Source organism: Microtus ochrogaster, unplaced genomic scaffold (assembly GCF_000317375.1).
Source record: "Microtus ochrogaster isolate Prairie Vole_2 unplaced genomic scaffold, MicOch1.0 UNK280, whole genome shotgun sequence".
Taxonomy (NCBI): Eukaryota; Metazoa; Chordata; class Mammalia; order Rodentia; family Cricetidae; genus Microtus; species Microtus ochrogaster.
This window is the reverse complement of record NW_004949378.1, coordinates 41,106-59,529: the sequence shown is the minus strand read 5'-3', so window position 1 is coordinate 59,529 and position 18,424 is coordinate 41,106. Positions and strand designations below refer to the sequence as shown.

General features: G+C 42.7%; 2 protein-coding genes across 2 annotated transcripts; both read left to right on the top strand.

Moving 5' to 3' along the window:
• The first annotated feature begins 6 nt into the window (after window positions 1–6).
• LOC101981185 (leucine-rich repeat-containing protein 37A-like) lies at window positions 7–1,768 on the top strand. Its single transcript, XM_026778513.1, has 2 exons — window positions 7–293; window positions 390–1,768. Exons 1-2 carry the CDS (start codon window positions 150–152, stop codon window positions 1,731–1,733), a joined length of 1,488 nt encoding a protein of 495 aa, XP_026634314.1. The 5' UTR covers window positions 7–149; the 3' UTR covers window positions 1,734–1,768.
• Window positions 1,769–1,821: 53 nt separating this feature from the next.
• Window positions 1,822–14,904, top strand: LOC113455876 (leucine-rich repeat-containing protein 37B-like). Its single transcript, XM_026778514.1, has 2 exons — window positions 1,822–2,490; window positions 14,769–14,904. The coding sequence occupies exons 1-2, from the start codon at window positions 1,847–1,849 to the stop codon at window positions 14,770–14,772; spliced, it is 648 nt and encodes a 215-aa protein (XP_026634315.1). The 5' UTR covers window positions 1,822–1,846; the 3' UTR covers window positions 14,773–14,904.
• The last annotated feature ends 3,520 nt before the right edge of the window (window positions 14,905–18,424 follow it).

Here is an 18,424-nt window from a genome sequence, read left to right as displayed (position 1 = left end):
TAACACATCAGGAGGTGACAGTTTCAGCATCACGTCAGGATCAAACTGAGAATCCAACAGCACCTGTTGTCTCCTTTCAGCCTTTGGACCTGGAACTCACTATAAGTTCAGAGCATATCAGAGAGAGTCTGCCATCTACAACCACAAAGATGAATACAATTCCTCCTCCTAAGCCCCCAACAGTTCAACCTTTGGATCTGGAACTTACCATAACTTCACAGTTTACTACTGAAGGAGAACGTTCTCAAATTGTGTCAGAGATTACAAACCAGATTACAGAACCACCTAAGAAGGTTGTAGCTCCAGTATCAATATATCAACAGATGGCAATTACAACCCCAAGTCAGGATCAAGATGAGTATTCAATAATGCCTGTTATCTCCTTTCAGCCTTTGGATCTGGAACTTACCGTAACTCCACAACCTACTCCTGAGGGAGAATTTCCTCAAGCTATGCCAGAGACCACAACTCATCTTACAGAACCACCTAGAGAGGTGGTAGTTTCAGTCCCAATATATCAGGAGGTAACATTTCCAATGCTACATCAGGGCGAACCTGAGTATCCAACAATGCCTGTTGTCTCTTTTCAGCCTTTGGACTTGGAACTCACTATAAGTTCAGAGGCTACAAGAGAGAGACTGCCACCTACAACCACAAAGATGAGTACAGTTCCTCCTCCTAAGCCCCCAACAGTTCAACCTTTGGATCTGGAATTTACCATAACTCCACAACCTACTTCTGAGGGAGAACTTCCTCAAATTCTGCCAGAGACCACAATTCAGATTTCACAACCACCTAGAGTTGCAGTCCCAATATATCAGGAGGTGACAGTTCCAACACCACGTCAGGATCACATTGAGTATCCAACAGCACCTGTTGTCTCCTTTCAGCCTTTGGACCTAGAACTCACCATAACTCATCAACCTACTGCTCAAGTAGAGCTTCCTCAAATTATGCAAGAGACCATACCACAGCCCTCTGATCCACCTAAAGAGATACGGGCTCAAGCTTCTGTATTTCAAGAAGTGACATTTCCAACACCTTCTCAGGTTCACCCAACTGAAGTTACAGTTCAACCTTTGGATCAGGAACTCGCCATAACTTCACACTCAACTAATGAGGTAGAACTTACTCAAACTACACAGGAGACCACAACTCAGCCCCCAGATACAACTACAAAGGTTGTCCCTACAGCACCACCAAGTCCGGAACCAACTGAGCATCCAACAACACCTGTTGCCTCACCTCAGCCTTTAGACCTAGAACCCACTGTGAATTCAGAACCTTCCAAATTGACTGAATATTTTACAACCACACAGGAAACTACAGTTTCTCCTCCACAGTACCATAAAACGACACTTCCAGAACAAGATACTTTCAAAGCTGTAGTTACAGTTAAGTCTTTGGATCAGGAACTTACAACTCCAACTTCCCATCTGGATGTTGAACCTTCTTCAAGCACACAGGAAATCCTTCCTGAGCCTGAGCAGCCACATGAGGAGGTTGCAGCTCAAGCACCAGTGTTTTATGAAATCCCAGCAATTCAGGGTCACACTCAGCAGCCAACTCTTTCTGATGTCATGGCTCAACATACAGAAGTAGACCGTACCCTGTCTACAATATCCACTGTAGAGACTAAACTTTTTGTAGCCCATATAATATTACAGCTTTTCCTTCAAAACACCAAGAGATCACCCTTGTACCTGAAGACCAGGTTCAGGATCAGCATGTAAACCCAACTCGAGCCACAGTTCATCCTTCACACCCAGAGTTTTCCATAACTCCACAACCTGCTACAGTGGTTAAACCTTCGGCACCAGTTCAGCCTACAGAGTCATCTAAGGGAATGGTAGCTCAATCTTCAGTACATTTTGAAGTGACAGCTCTAGTTCATGATCAGTCTCAGTATCCAAGCTCAGAGGCTCCCCAAAAGGCTACAGGCTCTACAGTCCCAACAACTACATCCTCTCCTCCAACGCACAGTGAGGTCACACTTTCACCTCCAAACCAGGTTCAGACTCAGCAGCCAAATCCAACTCAGGTCACAACCCAGTCTTCACACACAGAATCTTCCACAACTCCACAACCTGTTACAGTGGTAAGCCATTCTCCACCTGTTACTGAGATCACATCTCAGCATCCAAATTCAGAAGCCATAGAGCCTGAAGTCCCAACAGCTACATCTTCTTCATCATATTCTAAGATGATACTTCCATCTCCAGAACAGCTTCAGACTCAGCAAATCCCAAGTGAAGTCACACTCCAACCCATGGATGCGGAATATACCATAACTCCATATGCTGCAAACGTTAATGCAGAAAGAAAGCCAATTATTAAAATGAAACAAAATGCCTCCATAAGCACCAACCTATGTGACTTCTGCTTGTGTGAAAATGGCACACTATCATGTATTCATCTCAGCCCAATGCGGAGACTCCACCAAGTGCCTGTGCCAAGGCCCAGCACCTACAAAGGCACTTTAACTATTTTGTAAGAATAACCTTTTCTTATTTCTGTTTTACATTCTACTTAACATGGCAGTCTTTTCCTCAAAGCCTTGCTGGACCTTCCTTGTCACCCCAACCAACACTGGCTGACTTTCTGCTTTTACTTTTGCTTATGAATTCTTCTTCGTCCTCATCCTCCGTCTTTCTAAGATGCTCCGTCTCCAGTTAGCCCCTTTGAATCATTGCTCAACTTTGGCTCTTCCATTTTCACACCCGCCTCTCGATAACTCATCTCCTTAGCAAGCATGCAATGAAGAGGGCAAAGGAGACTCAGACTCCTGGGGCTTGACCCCAGGTCTGTCACGTGGTAGTTCTGCAGCTCTAGGAAGAGTGCTTAGCTGTGACTTAATTCCCTCACCTGTGAAATGTGGAGTATGAGGCTACTATTTCATAGGATTGCTGTGAGGGTTAGTTGGTTACCTGGAATACTTATCTTAGTCTTAACATACATGAATGTTGGCTATTAATACTGTGCAATCTCTCAGTCCTGTTCAGAGCTCATCTTTTTTCTAGGACGTATAACCTTTTGTGCAGATCAACAAGGGACAGACAAGGTAACATTTTGCCATCAGGAAATGACCTAAGGGACTTCCTACAAGAACCTGATATCAAATTTGATATAATCATTACCTGTTTTCATTGGAGAAACCCATTCATAGAGCAATTAAAAGATTTAATGCCTATTGTTAGAACAACACTGTTTTAACAGGAGTAGGGAATACATGAACAGGGAAGGTCAAGAGCATGATGGCGCTGTCTACAGAGATACCTGAACCAAGCTTGACAGACAGCCATGAAGCCTCCATGGGTCAAACTAGGCCCTCCATATGCCAGAGACAACTGTGAAGCTTGAGCTATTTGACGGACCCCTGGCAGTGGGGCCAGGATCTATCCCTGGTGCATTGAGGTAACTTGTTAGATCCCATTCCCTCTAAGGGAATGCCATGCTCAGACTTAATGCAGAGGGTGGGGGGCTTTGTCCTGCTGTAGATTAATGTGCCAAACTGTACCGATTCCCCATGGGGGCTCTTATCTGTTGGGGGTAGGTGGGAGTTAGGCCGGCGGGGGAAAGGTAAGAGGGTGCAGGAGGAAGGATGGGAGGGAGAACTTTAGCTAGAATATAAAATGAAGTTTAATAAATTAATTAAAATAAGAGTGAGTGAGTGAAGGTAGTCAGGGCCTCAGGTTGTTGCCTGGGTGGGGGTGATCGCTGGTTTGGTAGACAGTTTAAAGCTCTGCATCCTCTTTTCTACTGCACATGGAATGCACATGCATTGAGCATGGGCACAAAAAAGCTAATAGGGACTTTACCCTACAAATTCCCTTAGAGGACTCAATTTGCTTTATTGAACAAGCACACCTTCTTAGTTAGGGCTTCGATTGCTGTGGAGAGACACCATGCAAGCACACCTTCTTAGTTAGGGCTTCGATTGCTGTGGAGAGACACCATGACCACGGCAACTCTTATAAAGGAAAACATCTAATTGGGGGTGGCGTACAGTTGGTTCTGGGGGTTCAGTCCACTGTCATGGTGGGAAGTATGATGGCATGAAGGCGGATATGGCACTGGAGAAGTAGCTGACAATTCTACATGCAGATCCAAAGGCAGCAGCAAGAGAGAGTGACACTGGGACTGGCTTGAGCATCCTAAACCTCAAAGCCTGCCCCCCCCCCAGTGATGCACTTCCTCTAGCAAGGTCACACCAGCTCCAATAAAGCCACTGCCTCTGAGTCTATGGGGACATTTTCATTCAGACTTCACACAGGCAAGATGAGTTCAAGCCAGAGGGCCCCTCCACCCCTGTAACTGGATGTAGCTGGTGTATGACTGGATGGAATCTGTGGCTGGATGGGATGGTCCTTAAGAGGAGGAGATGTTCATTCAGTTGTTCAGAGTGAAGTGTGCATGCCACTTGCAGATTCAGGCAGGAGTCTTGGCTGCCAAGGTGTACATATAGTATGTGAACATGTATGCATAGACCTTGGAATGCTGGGAGGATCATGAGAAGTGTATGTGCATAGCACAGAAACCAAGTGCGGTTCCCAGGTCACTAACCTTTTCCCTATGTCTGCCTGCCCCAGTTCCCTCCCCCCCCCCCCGCTTGTTAAAGTACCTTTTCCTGGTCCTTTGAGGTAACCGTTCAACCCATGGAGAGCCCCCTCCCCATCTTCCACCTCTGAAAGACCATTCTCCTCTGGCTAGCATGGATGGTTTCAGTTTCTTTTCAAAAGTCTAGACTACTTACTGCCTGAGTGTGGCAACGTCCTTCCTTATCAATACAACAATACTTTCCTTCATTTTTTAAAAATGCATGAATTTCTCAGGAAGTGGACTGAGGTAGGCTAGAGAGATGGAAAATGATGGGGACAAAGGAAAAGAGCCCTCACCTAGACTTTGGGTTGAGAAGCAAGGATAACAGCACAACGAACTTGTGCTCTGAAGGCTGCTGACAAGGATATAGTATTGCCTTTAAAGATGTTTTTTAAGGGGGAAACGGTAGGTGAAGGGCTGGCTCAGTGGTTAAGAAGAAGGTCTATATCAAGGAGACGGCAACGCAGCTCCACTCTGTCACCCACAGAAGCCTGAGAACCCAAGTTCTGTTCCCAGCACCCATGTCAGGGATTAAAGCCACATGTGACCCCAGCTCCAGGGGCCCTAAGATCAGATACCTCTGGTCCCCATGGGCACCTGCACCCATATAGATATAAGTAATTAAAATATTCTTTAAAATAAGAACTTTTTGGAATTTAGACTAACAACGAAGCAGGTTTAAAGACTGGCACTGATAGCCTTGTCAGCCTTCTCTCCCAGAGGTCTCTTGGGAATCCAAACAAGGCTTAACTTTGTTTATAAGGAAGCAATCCTACCGACCTTCATTCCTGAGAGCTAGACTTTTACCTTATCAATTGGAATCCTCTCAAATGCCCAGCTCCTCCTCAGGAACCACCCTGAGATCTGATTTCTGTCCCATACCCACCTTTAAAGACACTTCAAACCCCACCAAAATGACGGTCTCTATAGTACATGTGACTCCTATAAGGGCAGTGGAGACCTGCTCGCTCCCCTGCCACCCATGCTCTTGAATGTGCCTTTTGTTCTGAGATCTCTTTTAACTCTCTTAAGCCTATAGTAAAATATCTTCTATAAACCCCCAACTCTTCTTTAGATGGGGTCACTCTGATACTCTTTTCTGCATGGAAGCCACAAGTACTTGTTTAGCCTGAACCAAGTTTCTAAGAAAATTAGGAGATGCCTCAAGTGCCCAATGGTGGCAGAAGGGCACTTCCTTTTCTGTCTGAGTAATAGGTTTTCTATATCACAATATCAGGTTCCTCTGTCCACACAGTAAGCCAGGTTAAGCTGAATTGAAAAAGTGAAAGAACAGGTTGAGTAAAGCAACTCCCCAGGTGAGTTCTTCCGTCCCAGAGACAGAGGCAGGAGAAGTCGCATCCCCGCCGGGATTAAAGCAGGGAGCTTATATAGGTTGTAGGCAAGGGGTAATGACATGCCTGTCTAATGACATGTCTGTCACAAGCTGGGTTTGTGCCCAAGTACAATCAAAAGCTGTGTGCTTTAGGCAGGAACTCGGGCGGCTGGCAACTTCAGGGGAGAAGCTGCTGTAGCCACCAGAAATGTGGAACTGGGTTTTTTGGTCCCTTCCCTCTGTTGGAGATTCTCTGAGAGGGAGGACTTTGGAGAGAGAGAGGAGAGAGAGGAATGGGACTTTCCAGATCTAGTATAGGTGACCTGGAGGTTCCAACTGAGCACAAAGCTTGTTTGGAAGTTTGAAAGGAGGACTCTTAGGGTCATTTTGCAAAGAAGCCATGCAAAGAACACGCATCTTATCCATTAGGGGAAAAAGTAGTTCAGCAACGCTAACAATGTTCTTAGTCTGGTTGCTAAAATAATTTCAAAAGGATCTTGGGAGGAAGCTGAAGGGTCATTTTGCTGTAGCTTGCAAGAAAAACAGGCCAGAAAAGTTGTAAATTCTTGAAGCTGCTGAGGCAGATGATGGGGGTGTGGGAGGAAGATGCCTTTTAAGTCAGTAGTGGGGGTCTGTAAGGAGCTGTAGGATCTTTAGGGAAAACAAATCTCCATATGCTATGGCAAGCATGCTTCTGGTTTTGTTCAGCATCTAAGGAAGGCATAGAAAGGGGGAAAGAAAAAGATTCGGTTTAGAATTAGAAAATGAGAAAAGAGGGTGGGCTTAGCAGTGAGGGTCTGAAGCGGCATCTGGGGCATGTAAGTCCATCACTTCACTAAGGGGATAATTATTCCTCCCATCCCCTTAGCAAGCCTTCAGCTAAATCAGCTTCCCTGAGGGGTGGTCTCCTGACCAGGTGACTGGCAGGACCACTTTGAGGGGGCAATAGTATGTAATCTCTAATCCTGGAAGCAGATTAGACTGTTATATCTAGTTAGCCTCTGAGGGAGAAGTTAAGATTCTATTCTTTTAACCAAGAGAAAATAGCTGTCCTTTAGAGGATCCCAAGAAAGTCCCCTGTTCCTCCATCCTTTTATATGGTAGACTGGAGCTAGACTCTAAAGCGGATGATGAGACTATCCTCAGCGGCCTCCAAGCCTGCTACTACCTGTCTAGCCACACAGCATCCTCCCGAAGAGTTGAGGCCAGAGCTGTTGAGATGGCTCAGAGGACAGGAGCCAAGCCCAATGCCTCAAGTTCAGTCCCACGTGGAAGAAGGAACTGACCCCCTGCATGTCCATTCCAAATTTTGCTGTGGCATGCACGTCTATACACATGCACACACACATACGATGAAATAAATAAGGGAAATAGGAAAAGAATTGAGACATTAAACTTGTAAGGAGATGAGCTGCTATGCACCATCCGTCTGGCTCCTCAGAGTTGAAATGGGCCGTGGAAGTGTTGCTGGACATTGTTGCCTGGATCAACATTTCCGGACTCTTGTCATCTTGTTTAAAGAATCCAGGCAACACAGATTGCAAAGTGGCAAGGAAACCGTATTCAGAAACAAGACAATAATACAGTTAACAGTGGACTCCATGATTGTCGTGCTGTGTAGTGTTCAGTATCTGCAGCCTCCTTTTAAGGGTTTGAGGAACAGCAGAGTTAGTTGTTAATAATGGGTTATGGGCAGTCGTTCTGTTTTGACTGGTAGGCTTGGATTATGTAAGTCTTTGCTTGGTTCAAACATTCTTTACCATGATCCATCTGATTTGAATCATATGTATCCCAATTATGCATAGACATATGACAGTAAATATAAGATTTTCCCTAAAACCTTGGAGGACAGAGTTTCTCTTGCTGGGCATGTATCCAGAACCAGTTCAGGCCGAATTGGCCCCCTGCTTCTCATAGTTAGGTATGTTCTAGAATATGCTTGAATGAAAGCTGGCCACAAGAGTTACTAAGGTGAAATCAGGAAAGAGGAACACTCCACGGTTTGACATGCGGTGTATATGCAACTTATTGCAGGTGAGGGCCCTATGCTACGAGACTAGTGAGTGTGTCTTCATAGCCCAAGCCAGGCTGAGTCCTAGGTTGCTAAGCTATTCCTGTGCCTGTTGGCTACTGAGGGATTCGGTCTTCTTGGAGCTGCTGGGTAGGGGCCCAGAACTGAGTTGGGCAGATACAGTCTCTCCTGCGCTTTCCTAAGGTTTTGAAGTCTCCATTGGGAACAGTCTATGAAATCCCTCAGACAAAGGCATCACCGTTGGCAATGATTACTGAAGCCGTGGGTAATCAGGTTTGTTGGATTCTGGAAGAGAAAAACTGTATATGCTCATTGAGAAGTGGGAAGGCAAGGCTAAGCAACAGAAGCGGAAACAGCACACGCATCCCAAAGAAAGGAGCCCTGGTACAATCAGGATCGAGGTTTCAGAGTTGAGAGGTTTTGGTCAGGCTTTCATTGAGTCTTCTTGGAGGACATTTTTGATATTGTGTTAGAACTTTCCAGATATTTCATCTGGAAATGACGTTTGAATAATAGCCCAAAAGCAACTTAAGGAAGAATGAGTTCATTCTAATTTTAGAAGCTTAGTCTATGAAGGTGGGGAGGGCGTGCAGCAGGAACAGGAAGCTGGGAGATCATGTCTCAACCACGCGTGGAAAGTAGGGAATGCAAGCAGGAAGTGGGGCAAGGCTATAATCCCTTTAGTCCACACCCAGTGAAGTACTTCCTCCAGTGAGGCTGCACCTCCAGAAGGCTCCATACCCCTCCCCATCCCACTCCTGCCAAGCAGCACCTCCAATTGGGGACCACGTGTTCAAAACACAACATCCACATTAGAAGATGCTGGCACTCACAGGAATGTCAGGTGACAGGCAGAGGGGGGCGCGGAACACCTCCTAAAGGGCCACAGATAGTCTGAGGCGTTTTCTGGCTCCCATCTTGTAACACTTTAGCATTTCACAGTCAGCCAATCTACTGTGTAGCTGTTTTAACACAGGCGCAGCTTTTTCCCATGGAAACTTTTGCTCGCCATTGTCCCTGTTAGCCAAGCATCACATTTTGTGCCTGCAGAGACCACACATTGCCTAACATCCACACTGAATGGAAGGCTCACTCCTAGGATCTGGTATCAGTAAGGTTGCGCAATCTGGAAAGTAGGCTTCAAGAAAGAGAAATAATTGTTAAGGCATTAAGGCATAAAGCCCTGGATCATATCAGGTCTGCTAGACATCTGACAATTTTATGCTGTGCTTTGTGTCTGATACATTTACATGTAATACAAAATAGGAAGTTGTGGGTTGTTTTTGTTTTTTTATTTTTAATTTGGGCAATGAGGACTAGTCCTGGCGGGAGTAATCCTTTACCAGGCTTTATGAAAGTGGAGGATCGAAGAATGAAGCGGGGTCGGGTGCCCGCAATCATCCCATGCAGCCACATCCATTCATGGCGCCTAAGCATATGCGCTGCTAGCCGAATGCAGTTCGGTCTGGTGCACTTGGCGGACCTGGCCTTGTACCAGGAGAGGTGGAGTGGCCGAGCCGCTTGGTGGTTGCTCCTGCTTGGGAGGAAGGAAATCCTGTTGATAAGTCAACCCGGACTCGGTATGAGAGTAAGAGGATGGATCTTTAGTTTCTCTTCTCTCTTCTCATTCTTCAACATCTGGCCAGCCAGTTAGTCTCTCACGGCTTCGACAAGCTCGTGCTGCTGACTGAGCAGGCACTAGAGAGCCTGCACTGGGGCACCCCCTTTGTTGCCACTGACAGCGCACCCTTGAATAAAGTCCTTCCACCTGCTCCAAGAGTGGAGATCCTCAGCAGCCCTCAGTTGGGCTGCTGCCTCCCCGTTCCTGGACGGGGTCCAAGTCAACCCCATCCTCTCTCCAAGCCATTTAATAACTTCCTCACATTGCTCTCTGTCAATCAAGTTCCCGTAGCCAAGCCTCTTGGCAGGTTTCTCACACTCGGAGAGGATTTGCTCTTTCCTGGCCTTGGGGGCTTTCTCGCTGTTGTGCCTGTTCGGAGCGCTCATGAAAAGAACTGGCCTAGGAGACTGAACGGTGGTCTTGTGAGGATGGGTTGTCACAAGTGTTTTTCTAAATTTATTGACCCTGGGATTGAAGTACCTGTAAAAAAATGTGAAGAAGGGTGGTCTCTGAGGGAGCTGGCGCTGGCGGGCCCGTACATCCTGCTCCGTGGCTCCAAGGCTTCCCTTTGCCTGGCTGCTTCTTCTTCTGACATTCCTCATTTCCTTTTTCTTTCCTTTCTTAAGTCTTTGCCTAGAATGACTTTACTGAAGAGACAATATACTGGTTGCTTTCTTTTATTCCAAGCTGGTGCCAGAAATCAGCATAACCACTCGATTCCACGGATGTGGAAGGCTGTGCAGGTTCAGAATGTTCTCTTAGGCTTGTAGAAGAGCAAGCTTGAGTATGGTCTTTAGGTTTCTTTTTTACCTAAGTCTCTGTCATTTTATCAACAAAGACTTAGGAGCCAGATTTGGGGTAAAAACTTGCAAGCTCAGAGAGGCAGAGAAAGCACCCAGCTGCTTCCTCCTCTGCCATCGTCCCAGAAGGGGGGCTTTCTCCTACGCTGCCTGGAGACACCCTCCAACCTCCCCCTCTACTTCTTGTGTGCTTCTCTCTCCATCCTCTTGACTTTCACCCACTCTATGACTTTTTCACGGAAGTTGGTTGCTTGCTTGCTCTCAACCTATGGTTGATTTGATTTAATCCTGTTTATAATATTCAAGCAGAAAGCTCTTGGATTAACTTTGTGTACTAGGGCTGAGCTATCCCATGGCACACACACCACGAGTTGGCCTTCCTAGCATAACAGCTTGATACTGAGTTTGTGTTGCCCTTGCCTTTGGCCATTCCTTCCCCCTAACAGGAAACTGTGCTTTAACCAAATGTTGTGTCATTTGGTCAGTCCCCAGAGTCCAATGGGTGCCTCTCTGGGGGGAGGGGTAAACAAGCTTAGGGATGGGAATTATGGGTAACTGAGCTATTTCCTCAGTGCAAGAAGGCAAGACCCCTTTGCTACCACATCCTGGTCACAAAGAATTAGACAGGTACCAGTTCCACTATAACACTTTGGCTTCCAGGGCTAAGCCTACAAAGAACTCTATCTTCAAACAGATCCAGTCCACCATTGTATGGGGCACTCTTAGAACTGATCCTAGGGTGGCTGGTGGTAACTGAATATAAGGCTTTCCATGCCTTGTAGGATGTCCAGATTTGTTTCTCAAAGAAGGAATATTTATTCTATGTAAGTGGAAAGCATTTGCAAAAGAAGCCAAAGGCAAATGTTGGTAGACTCCTTTTTGCTTTATGAAGAGTTTCCAGTTGCCAAGTCACCAATAAACATGATATCCATAATTAGGGTATCTGGCTCAATATTGGCCAGGGTTGCATGCAAGGAGAAGAGATTACTGGCAGTCGCAAAAGCTGCTCTTTGTTCTTGCCCACATTGGAAATTAGTTCCCTTCTAAATAAGCCTGTAAGAAGGTTTTTTATAATAACCTGTTAATATAGTTTGTGATTTCTCTAGTATGCAAACCTACCAATTATGAACTGTATTTGAGTTTTGTCCCTGGGTGGTGGGATTAAGGGTGCATACCACCACCATCTTGTTCCCCATTACTCTAGAATTTAGAAAAGAATTTACAGAGATCCACCTATCTCTGTCGGGATTAAAGTCATGGGCTACCACTGCCCTACTCAAACCTTTTATCTTCAAATCACTCCAACTCTGAGAGATTTAGAAAACAAGTTTGAGCTATAGTAACCCTTTGAATTTATCTAAAACATTTTAAATCTCTTAACTATGTTTTTAATACCAAACAACAAAATTTTTATTTAAGAGAAAACTGAAAAGCTGATGTCCAAGATGGCGTGGGCCACAGGACAATCTACAGTCCAAATTCTAATATGGAGTTAAGACAGGTGGTTTATTTAAGAAAGTCCATTTTTGTTTCATGCCAGTAAGGTAAGTGTGTCTTTGATAAATTATCACTTGAAAATATTATTTTTGATTTTTTCATGCCTAATCAAAGGCATTTGTTAGTCTTATGAGTTAGTTTGAACTAACTGACTGAACTTTCTGAACTATAGTCTCTCCTCATTGAGGAAGCCTCTCCTGTTTGAATCTAATTTTTCTTGATGGTATCTATACTTTTTCTTCTCCAGTGGAAACAAAGGCAAAACGTCTTCCCCAACATAACATGTATCCCAGTTTCCATTCTGAAGTCAATGGAATATTTTTTTAAAAAATTATTGTAATTGAATAAGAAAAAACTAAACAAATGAAAGACCTCAATGAGGTATTTAAAATATACAGGCTGATTTAATTCAGTAGCTTTTCTATTCAATATCTCTCTGCAGAGGTTGTTCTTTTTCTCATTAGCATTTAAACAATTTAACGTTAATAAAGCACTGCTATCTCTGAGGTCTTTATTGCCCCTTTCTGTTTATTAAACATGATCTAAAGTGAGATTATATCTTTCTATAACTGCTTATCCCATGGGATTGTTATGTACCTATAATATGCTATATGTTGTAATATGCATACAAGAAATGGTTTCATTTTATTAGAAACATATGATAGATCATTGTCAGTCTTCATTTGAACAAGTATTCATATAATAGCCATAACTTCTAATAAATGTGTAATTACAGAATTAGCCTTTCCAGAACTTAAAGTAGTTGCTTACTGAAATTCTGAGTATATATCTATGATATGGTACACATACTTCAGTTTTCCAAACTCTGAAAAATAAAACACATCTGTCTGCCAAATTTAATTTCTTTGGATGTAAATAATGGAGTTCATTTATACAAAGAACAAGTAGATGTTTTCCATAATTTTCTTGGCCAAGTGATAGAAATACCTTTCTTTAAACCTTTGTTGCTAACATAGTGTTTCTTATGAAATTCTGAGGTTCTATCACATCACCTTGTGCTAGAGGTTTTATACAAAGAATGATTTCTATTTCTGATCACACGTAATTAAAGAAATAGCAAAGTTAATTCTGAATCATCCAGATTTAGTTCATCAGTTTCAATATGTAAAACAACTCTTTTGGCATACTGGGAATCAGTAACTATTTTAAGAGGTTCAGGAAAATCTAATAACACTGTAAAAATGGCATACAGATCGATTTTTTTTTACTGAATCATAAGGGCTTTGAACCACTTTATTTCTTTTTCCTGATTATAAAGGACCTTTTCTGATTTATTTGCATCAGTATAGAATAAAGGGACTCCAGAAGTTGGTGTCCCTTTTACTATATGAAGGAGAATCCAATTAGTTCTTTTCACAAATTGAAGTCTTTTGCTTTGGGGATATTTGTTAATCTTTCCCCCAAAAACTATTTAATTTCTTAGCCAGTGTTCATTTTCTGCCCACAATGAGGCAATTTCAGCATTAGTAAAAGGTACTACAGTTTCTGCTGGGTCTACTCCTGCTAACTGACAAAGTCTCATTTTCCTTTCAAAATAAATTCAGAAACCTTTTCTACATAGGTCTTTAATTTTTTTTACACTGTGTGCTAAAATATCCATTCTATGACATCATATTCTCTCTGCATAAGAATTCATGTGGGAGAATGAATAGAAGGCACAATAACTAAAATATAATCAAGTTTTGGATCCAACTGATCCATATGTGTATCCTGTAATTTCTTTTCTGCCAGAGTCAATCCTCTCTTGGCCCCAGCTGATAATTTTCTTGGACTATTTAAGTCCTTATCACCTTGTTATGTTTGAAATAAATTATTTAACTCTTGAGTAGTTAATCCAATTATGGGCCATGGCCAGTTAATATCTCCCAGCAAGTTTTGAAAGTCATTAAGAGTTTATAATTGATCTTTCCTGATTTGTGCTTTTTGTGGTTGAATTTTTGTAAACGTTTTATTCTAGATAATTGATAGAATCTCCTCTATTTTTTTCAAGAGCAATTTATAATCCCTAGAAAGGCAAAATTCTCTTTATCAAACATTTTCCTAAGGTATTTTCATCTAAATCAGTCAGTAAGATACCATCCATATAATGATAGGTTTTTAGATTGAGAAAACTGTGAATTATTTCTAACAGCTATTGTACAAAATATTCACACAATGTAGGGCTGTGTAATGTTCCTTGTGGTAGAATTTTCCACTGATCCCTTTTAACAGGTTGAGTATTATAAGTAGGCACTGTGAAGGCAAATTTTTGCTAATAATAAATTTTGTTATTGTAAAGATATAGTAAAAAAGCAGACATTTAAGTGAATTGCTCTAATAGAATATTCTTTAGGTAATAAAGGAGGCAAGGGAAGTCCAGGCTGCAAAGATCCCACTGGCTGAGTCACCCATTTATAGCTCTCAGATCTGTTGTTTTATCCATTTTCCAGATTTTTTAAAATAACAAATATAGGAGAATCCCGAGGACTGGTCAATTCTTTCTTCAGTATGTTGAGCTCTTAGCTGCTTCTATACTAGCTGTTGTAGTTCCCATAATTTTTCTGATGTTCCACCCACACAGGTTTGTCAGTTAACTACTTTGGTGGTAGGGGAGCTGGTACCTTTAAAAGACCATCAGCTGTTGTGTCTTGCTTGTGTACAACCTGAACAGTCTGTGACTGTTCTTGATAATATCTGTTACTATTTTTCTCAAAAACATTGTTTATGGTTTGTTTCTGAGATATGAAGAATGTTAATCTTTGTTTTCTATTGCTGCAACAAATGATGTCTCCCAATTCATGGCTATATTTGTCACATATGGCTTTAATTTTCTGCTTCTGGCCCTATACACTTGACTGACCTATTTTGTACTTTGTTTTACCTTAGGTAAGTTCCAGTCCCTAGAAGGTGAATATTTACCTCCTGAAAAGGCTAATTTGGATGCCAAGATTTTGGTGAAATTATTGTTACAACTATTTCTGTGTCTAATAATCCTTCAATTTCAATGTCATTTATTTGTAGTTCTAGCTTTGGTCTCTTGATCATTATTAAATATATTTGCCAAAATACTTGTTTTCTGGTCTCTTTTGAGTTTTTTGCTTTATTTACTGAAGCTGTTCTATCCTTGCTTATGTTCAGAACATTGTTGTTTTAACAATAGGCATTAAATCTTTCAATTGCTCTATGAATGGGTTTCTCCAATGATAACAGGTAATGATTATATCAAATTTGATATCAGGTTCTTGTAGGAAGTCCCTTAGGTCATTTTGAAAGACCCCAGCTTAGTTGCTGTAATGCCATTTTGCAAAGCCTTCACACAAACAAATGTAAGTTCAAGGTAAAGTCAGTACTCCTAGGTGGTCAAACAGGATATCTATCTATGGTCAGACACCAGGCCTAGAAGGGGAACAAACAGTTCTGGGAAAAACTACATGTACCCTAGATAGAGCCAAGTCTGCTATTATTATCAGACCTTCATATATCTGGGGAACTTGTCCCCTAAATGAACCCATCGCCTCATTCGAACTGACCAATGAGATCCCTGTAACCATGCATTGCTTCTGTATGCCTGCTTTTGCCACCCTTTTCCTATAAAAAGACCTTCTCCCAGCCTGCAGGTGCGCAAGTCCTCCGAAAAGACTTTGCCGGCCACAGGTACCTGTGCCCACCCAATAAACCTCTTGCTAATTGCAGCCAGTGGTCTCGACTGTTCCTTGGGTTAGGGGTCTCCTCCTGAGGGAAGTACCACTCTGAGGGTCTTTCAATTTCCTGATGGCAAAGTGTTACCTTGTCTGTCCCTTGTTAATCTGCATTCATTAGTACAATGCTGGTCTTTGCCACACATCTGCATACTCCTGGGGCCTTCTTTAAAGATTAACTCTAAAAAAAAAATACTGTTTCTAGGAATGCCTTGCCTACAATCCCTTTTCAAATGACCTTGCTTTCCATAATTAGAACAACTTATATTTTTATTTTTCTTAAAATTTTAGAAATATCTTTTACTATTGAGTAGCATCATAAACATGAGACCCAATAGCAATCTGTAATTCATTCATCTGTTGGTGCTGATCTTGCCTTTAAAGGCATTAATCACCCTTTTGCATTCTGAATTAGTATTTTCTTTTTTTTTTAGAGTTTCAGAAAACAGTACTAAATTTATTGAAAGATATGTAATTGAAGTATAACTATGTAAACCTAAATGGCACATGATTATTATTAAATTAAATTAATCTGAATTTTATATTTACATTTTGAGTCCAGAGCATTACATTGATGCAGTGGTAAGAAGCACTGATTTTTTATTATTTTTTATCTTCAAATGTCCATCTTCTTGAGAAATGCAAGAGCACTCAGCTGAAGTTGTTACCTACTGTTTGAATATATGAAACACTAACAGTTTAAGAAAGGCAAAGCCTAGGAAATTTAAGTGTTATTTGTGATATATAAAACATATAAAAATATATATATATATACTAACATGTATTAGTATTATATAGTAGTTATATCTGGCTTTGCCTATCTGAAATTTTGAACATTCTGAGGTGTGGCAACTCTCTAGGAGTCTGCTGTGTCAAGGATCTTCTGTTCGTCTGGGATGTCATTCATGGCGTCTTCAGACATCTGGTATGAGGAAAGCATGTCCTGTGAAGACACTGTTCCTCAAAGTCTGGATATTGGCCTGCATCGTCAGGAGGGCCCTACTCTTCTGGGATATCAATCCTGACGTGTTCACCCAGATGGAATGCAGCAGCTGCATTCTAGAGAGTAATCATGTCCAAAGCCCTGATACTCGCCCTGGGTTGATGATATCTTTGAACCTGAAGAACCTACATCTCGTGGTGATGAGGTAAGCAGACTTGTGTGTTCAGTATGCTCTGGGTCTTCGGGAAAACAACTTTTTTGGGAACCTCGCATTGTTCTTTCGAAATGTCCCATTTGCTCAGAAATATCATTCCTGATATCTGACACATCCCACATGGCGAGGAAGGAGTCGAAGCACGAGCCTTCCTTTGCCTCTTGGACATAGGATTTAGAGGAGAATGAGTAATGATGAGCAATCACCGTGAAGAACATCTCGATGCAGATGATGAAATCCAGAACGAGAGAAAGACTACCAGTTTGATACAAAGAAATTTGCCAGCAGGTTGTATAGGGCTTAGCTCTTCTCTCAGCACTTCGTAAAACAGCAGGAGGCAGTATACGGCAAACACTTGTGACAGGTTATTTAATATAAACAGTCCAGGCATTGTAGATGCTAAAGTTCCCTTCATTGTAGACACCAACAATCTGACATATCAATGCCACCACGGTGGTGATTGGTCTGACTACAGTGTACTGAAGTACCCCCATTCTCCAGCAAAACAGCATTTCTCCCATAGCCCAGGGTGGACAGCACCACAGAGGGGGGAGATGCTGTTGCTGATCTTTAGCTTTCAGGTGGAACACCAAGTTGGGGAATTGGATTTTTAGGTAGTTTTTCAAGAATAGCATAAAATTATAAAGGATGAAAGCTTCGTAGCACTCCCTCAAGGTGTCCATGTAGATGGCGATTTTGGGATTTTTCAAAGCCAACCAACTAGAGAAACTGTATATTGGAACCATCCAAAGAATCCTTATAATGGGCTTCTGAAGTTCTGGTTATGTGAAATGTACTAAGGGGTGCACAATCCCCCAGAGGGACACAGGGATTGTCAGCAGCATAAAGACACCAGCAATAAAAGATGCTTCGGTGTTGATTCCAGCCTTTAGTTTTTGAAGTACCCAAACCCCGAAGGGAAATGAGAAAAGGATGGAAGTTAAGTAAATAAGTACGAGCAGGGGCCGAATCCATCGCCTCCAGTTGTTCCAATTACAGGCGCAGGGGGAAGCAAGCTGAGATTTTGGCGGGTTCTCCTCTTCATTTTTTTGCTCCTCTGGCTCTCTACAGGTGAAAATTCACCAGCTGCTGGCACCGCGTCCTTGGGTCGCACTGTCGTGGCTGCCACAGTGGCAGCAGCTCAGGATGCTCGCAGGTGCGGGCTGCATCTTCGCCTAACCGGCATGCACCCAGTTGGCCACGGCGCAGTTGCCGCTCACCTGAGGGTCGCCTAAAGTCTCGGCTGCACCATGGCCCAGAGGACAGCCGGGGTGACCTGGGAGGGGGGGTCCCACCTGCAGTTGGAAGCCAGCGACTTCCTCCCCCCTGCTCTGGCAGGCGGGTCTCCCCTGAATTAGTATTTTCAAAAGCCATAGATTCCATTAATTTTGTCTGACTTCTGGATATACTAATCTATTTATATCTGAAGTTAATCTTTGCAAAATATCAGTGTAGGCTTCTTTGGGGCCTTGCATAATTTTGGTAAAGGACTCAGAATTCTTTCCTGATTCTTGAACCTTGTCCCAAGCATTTAAAGTTGCTAAATGACATAGCACCAAGGTATGATCACCAAATTTAAGCTGCCTTTGTGATTCAGCATATTGACCTTCACCTAGAAACCAATCTTTGGAAATATTAATGCCTCTAACCCTATTTCATTGTTCTGTGCTCCTCACTTCCTCTCTCC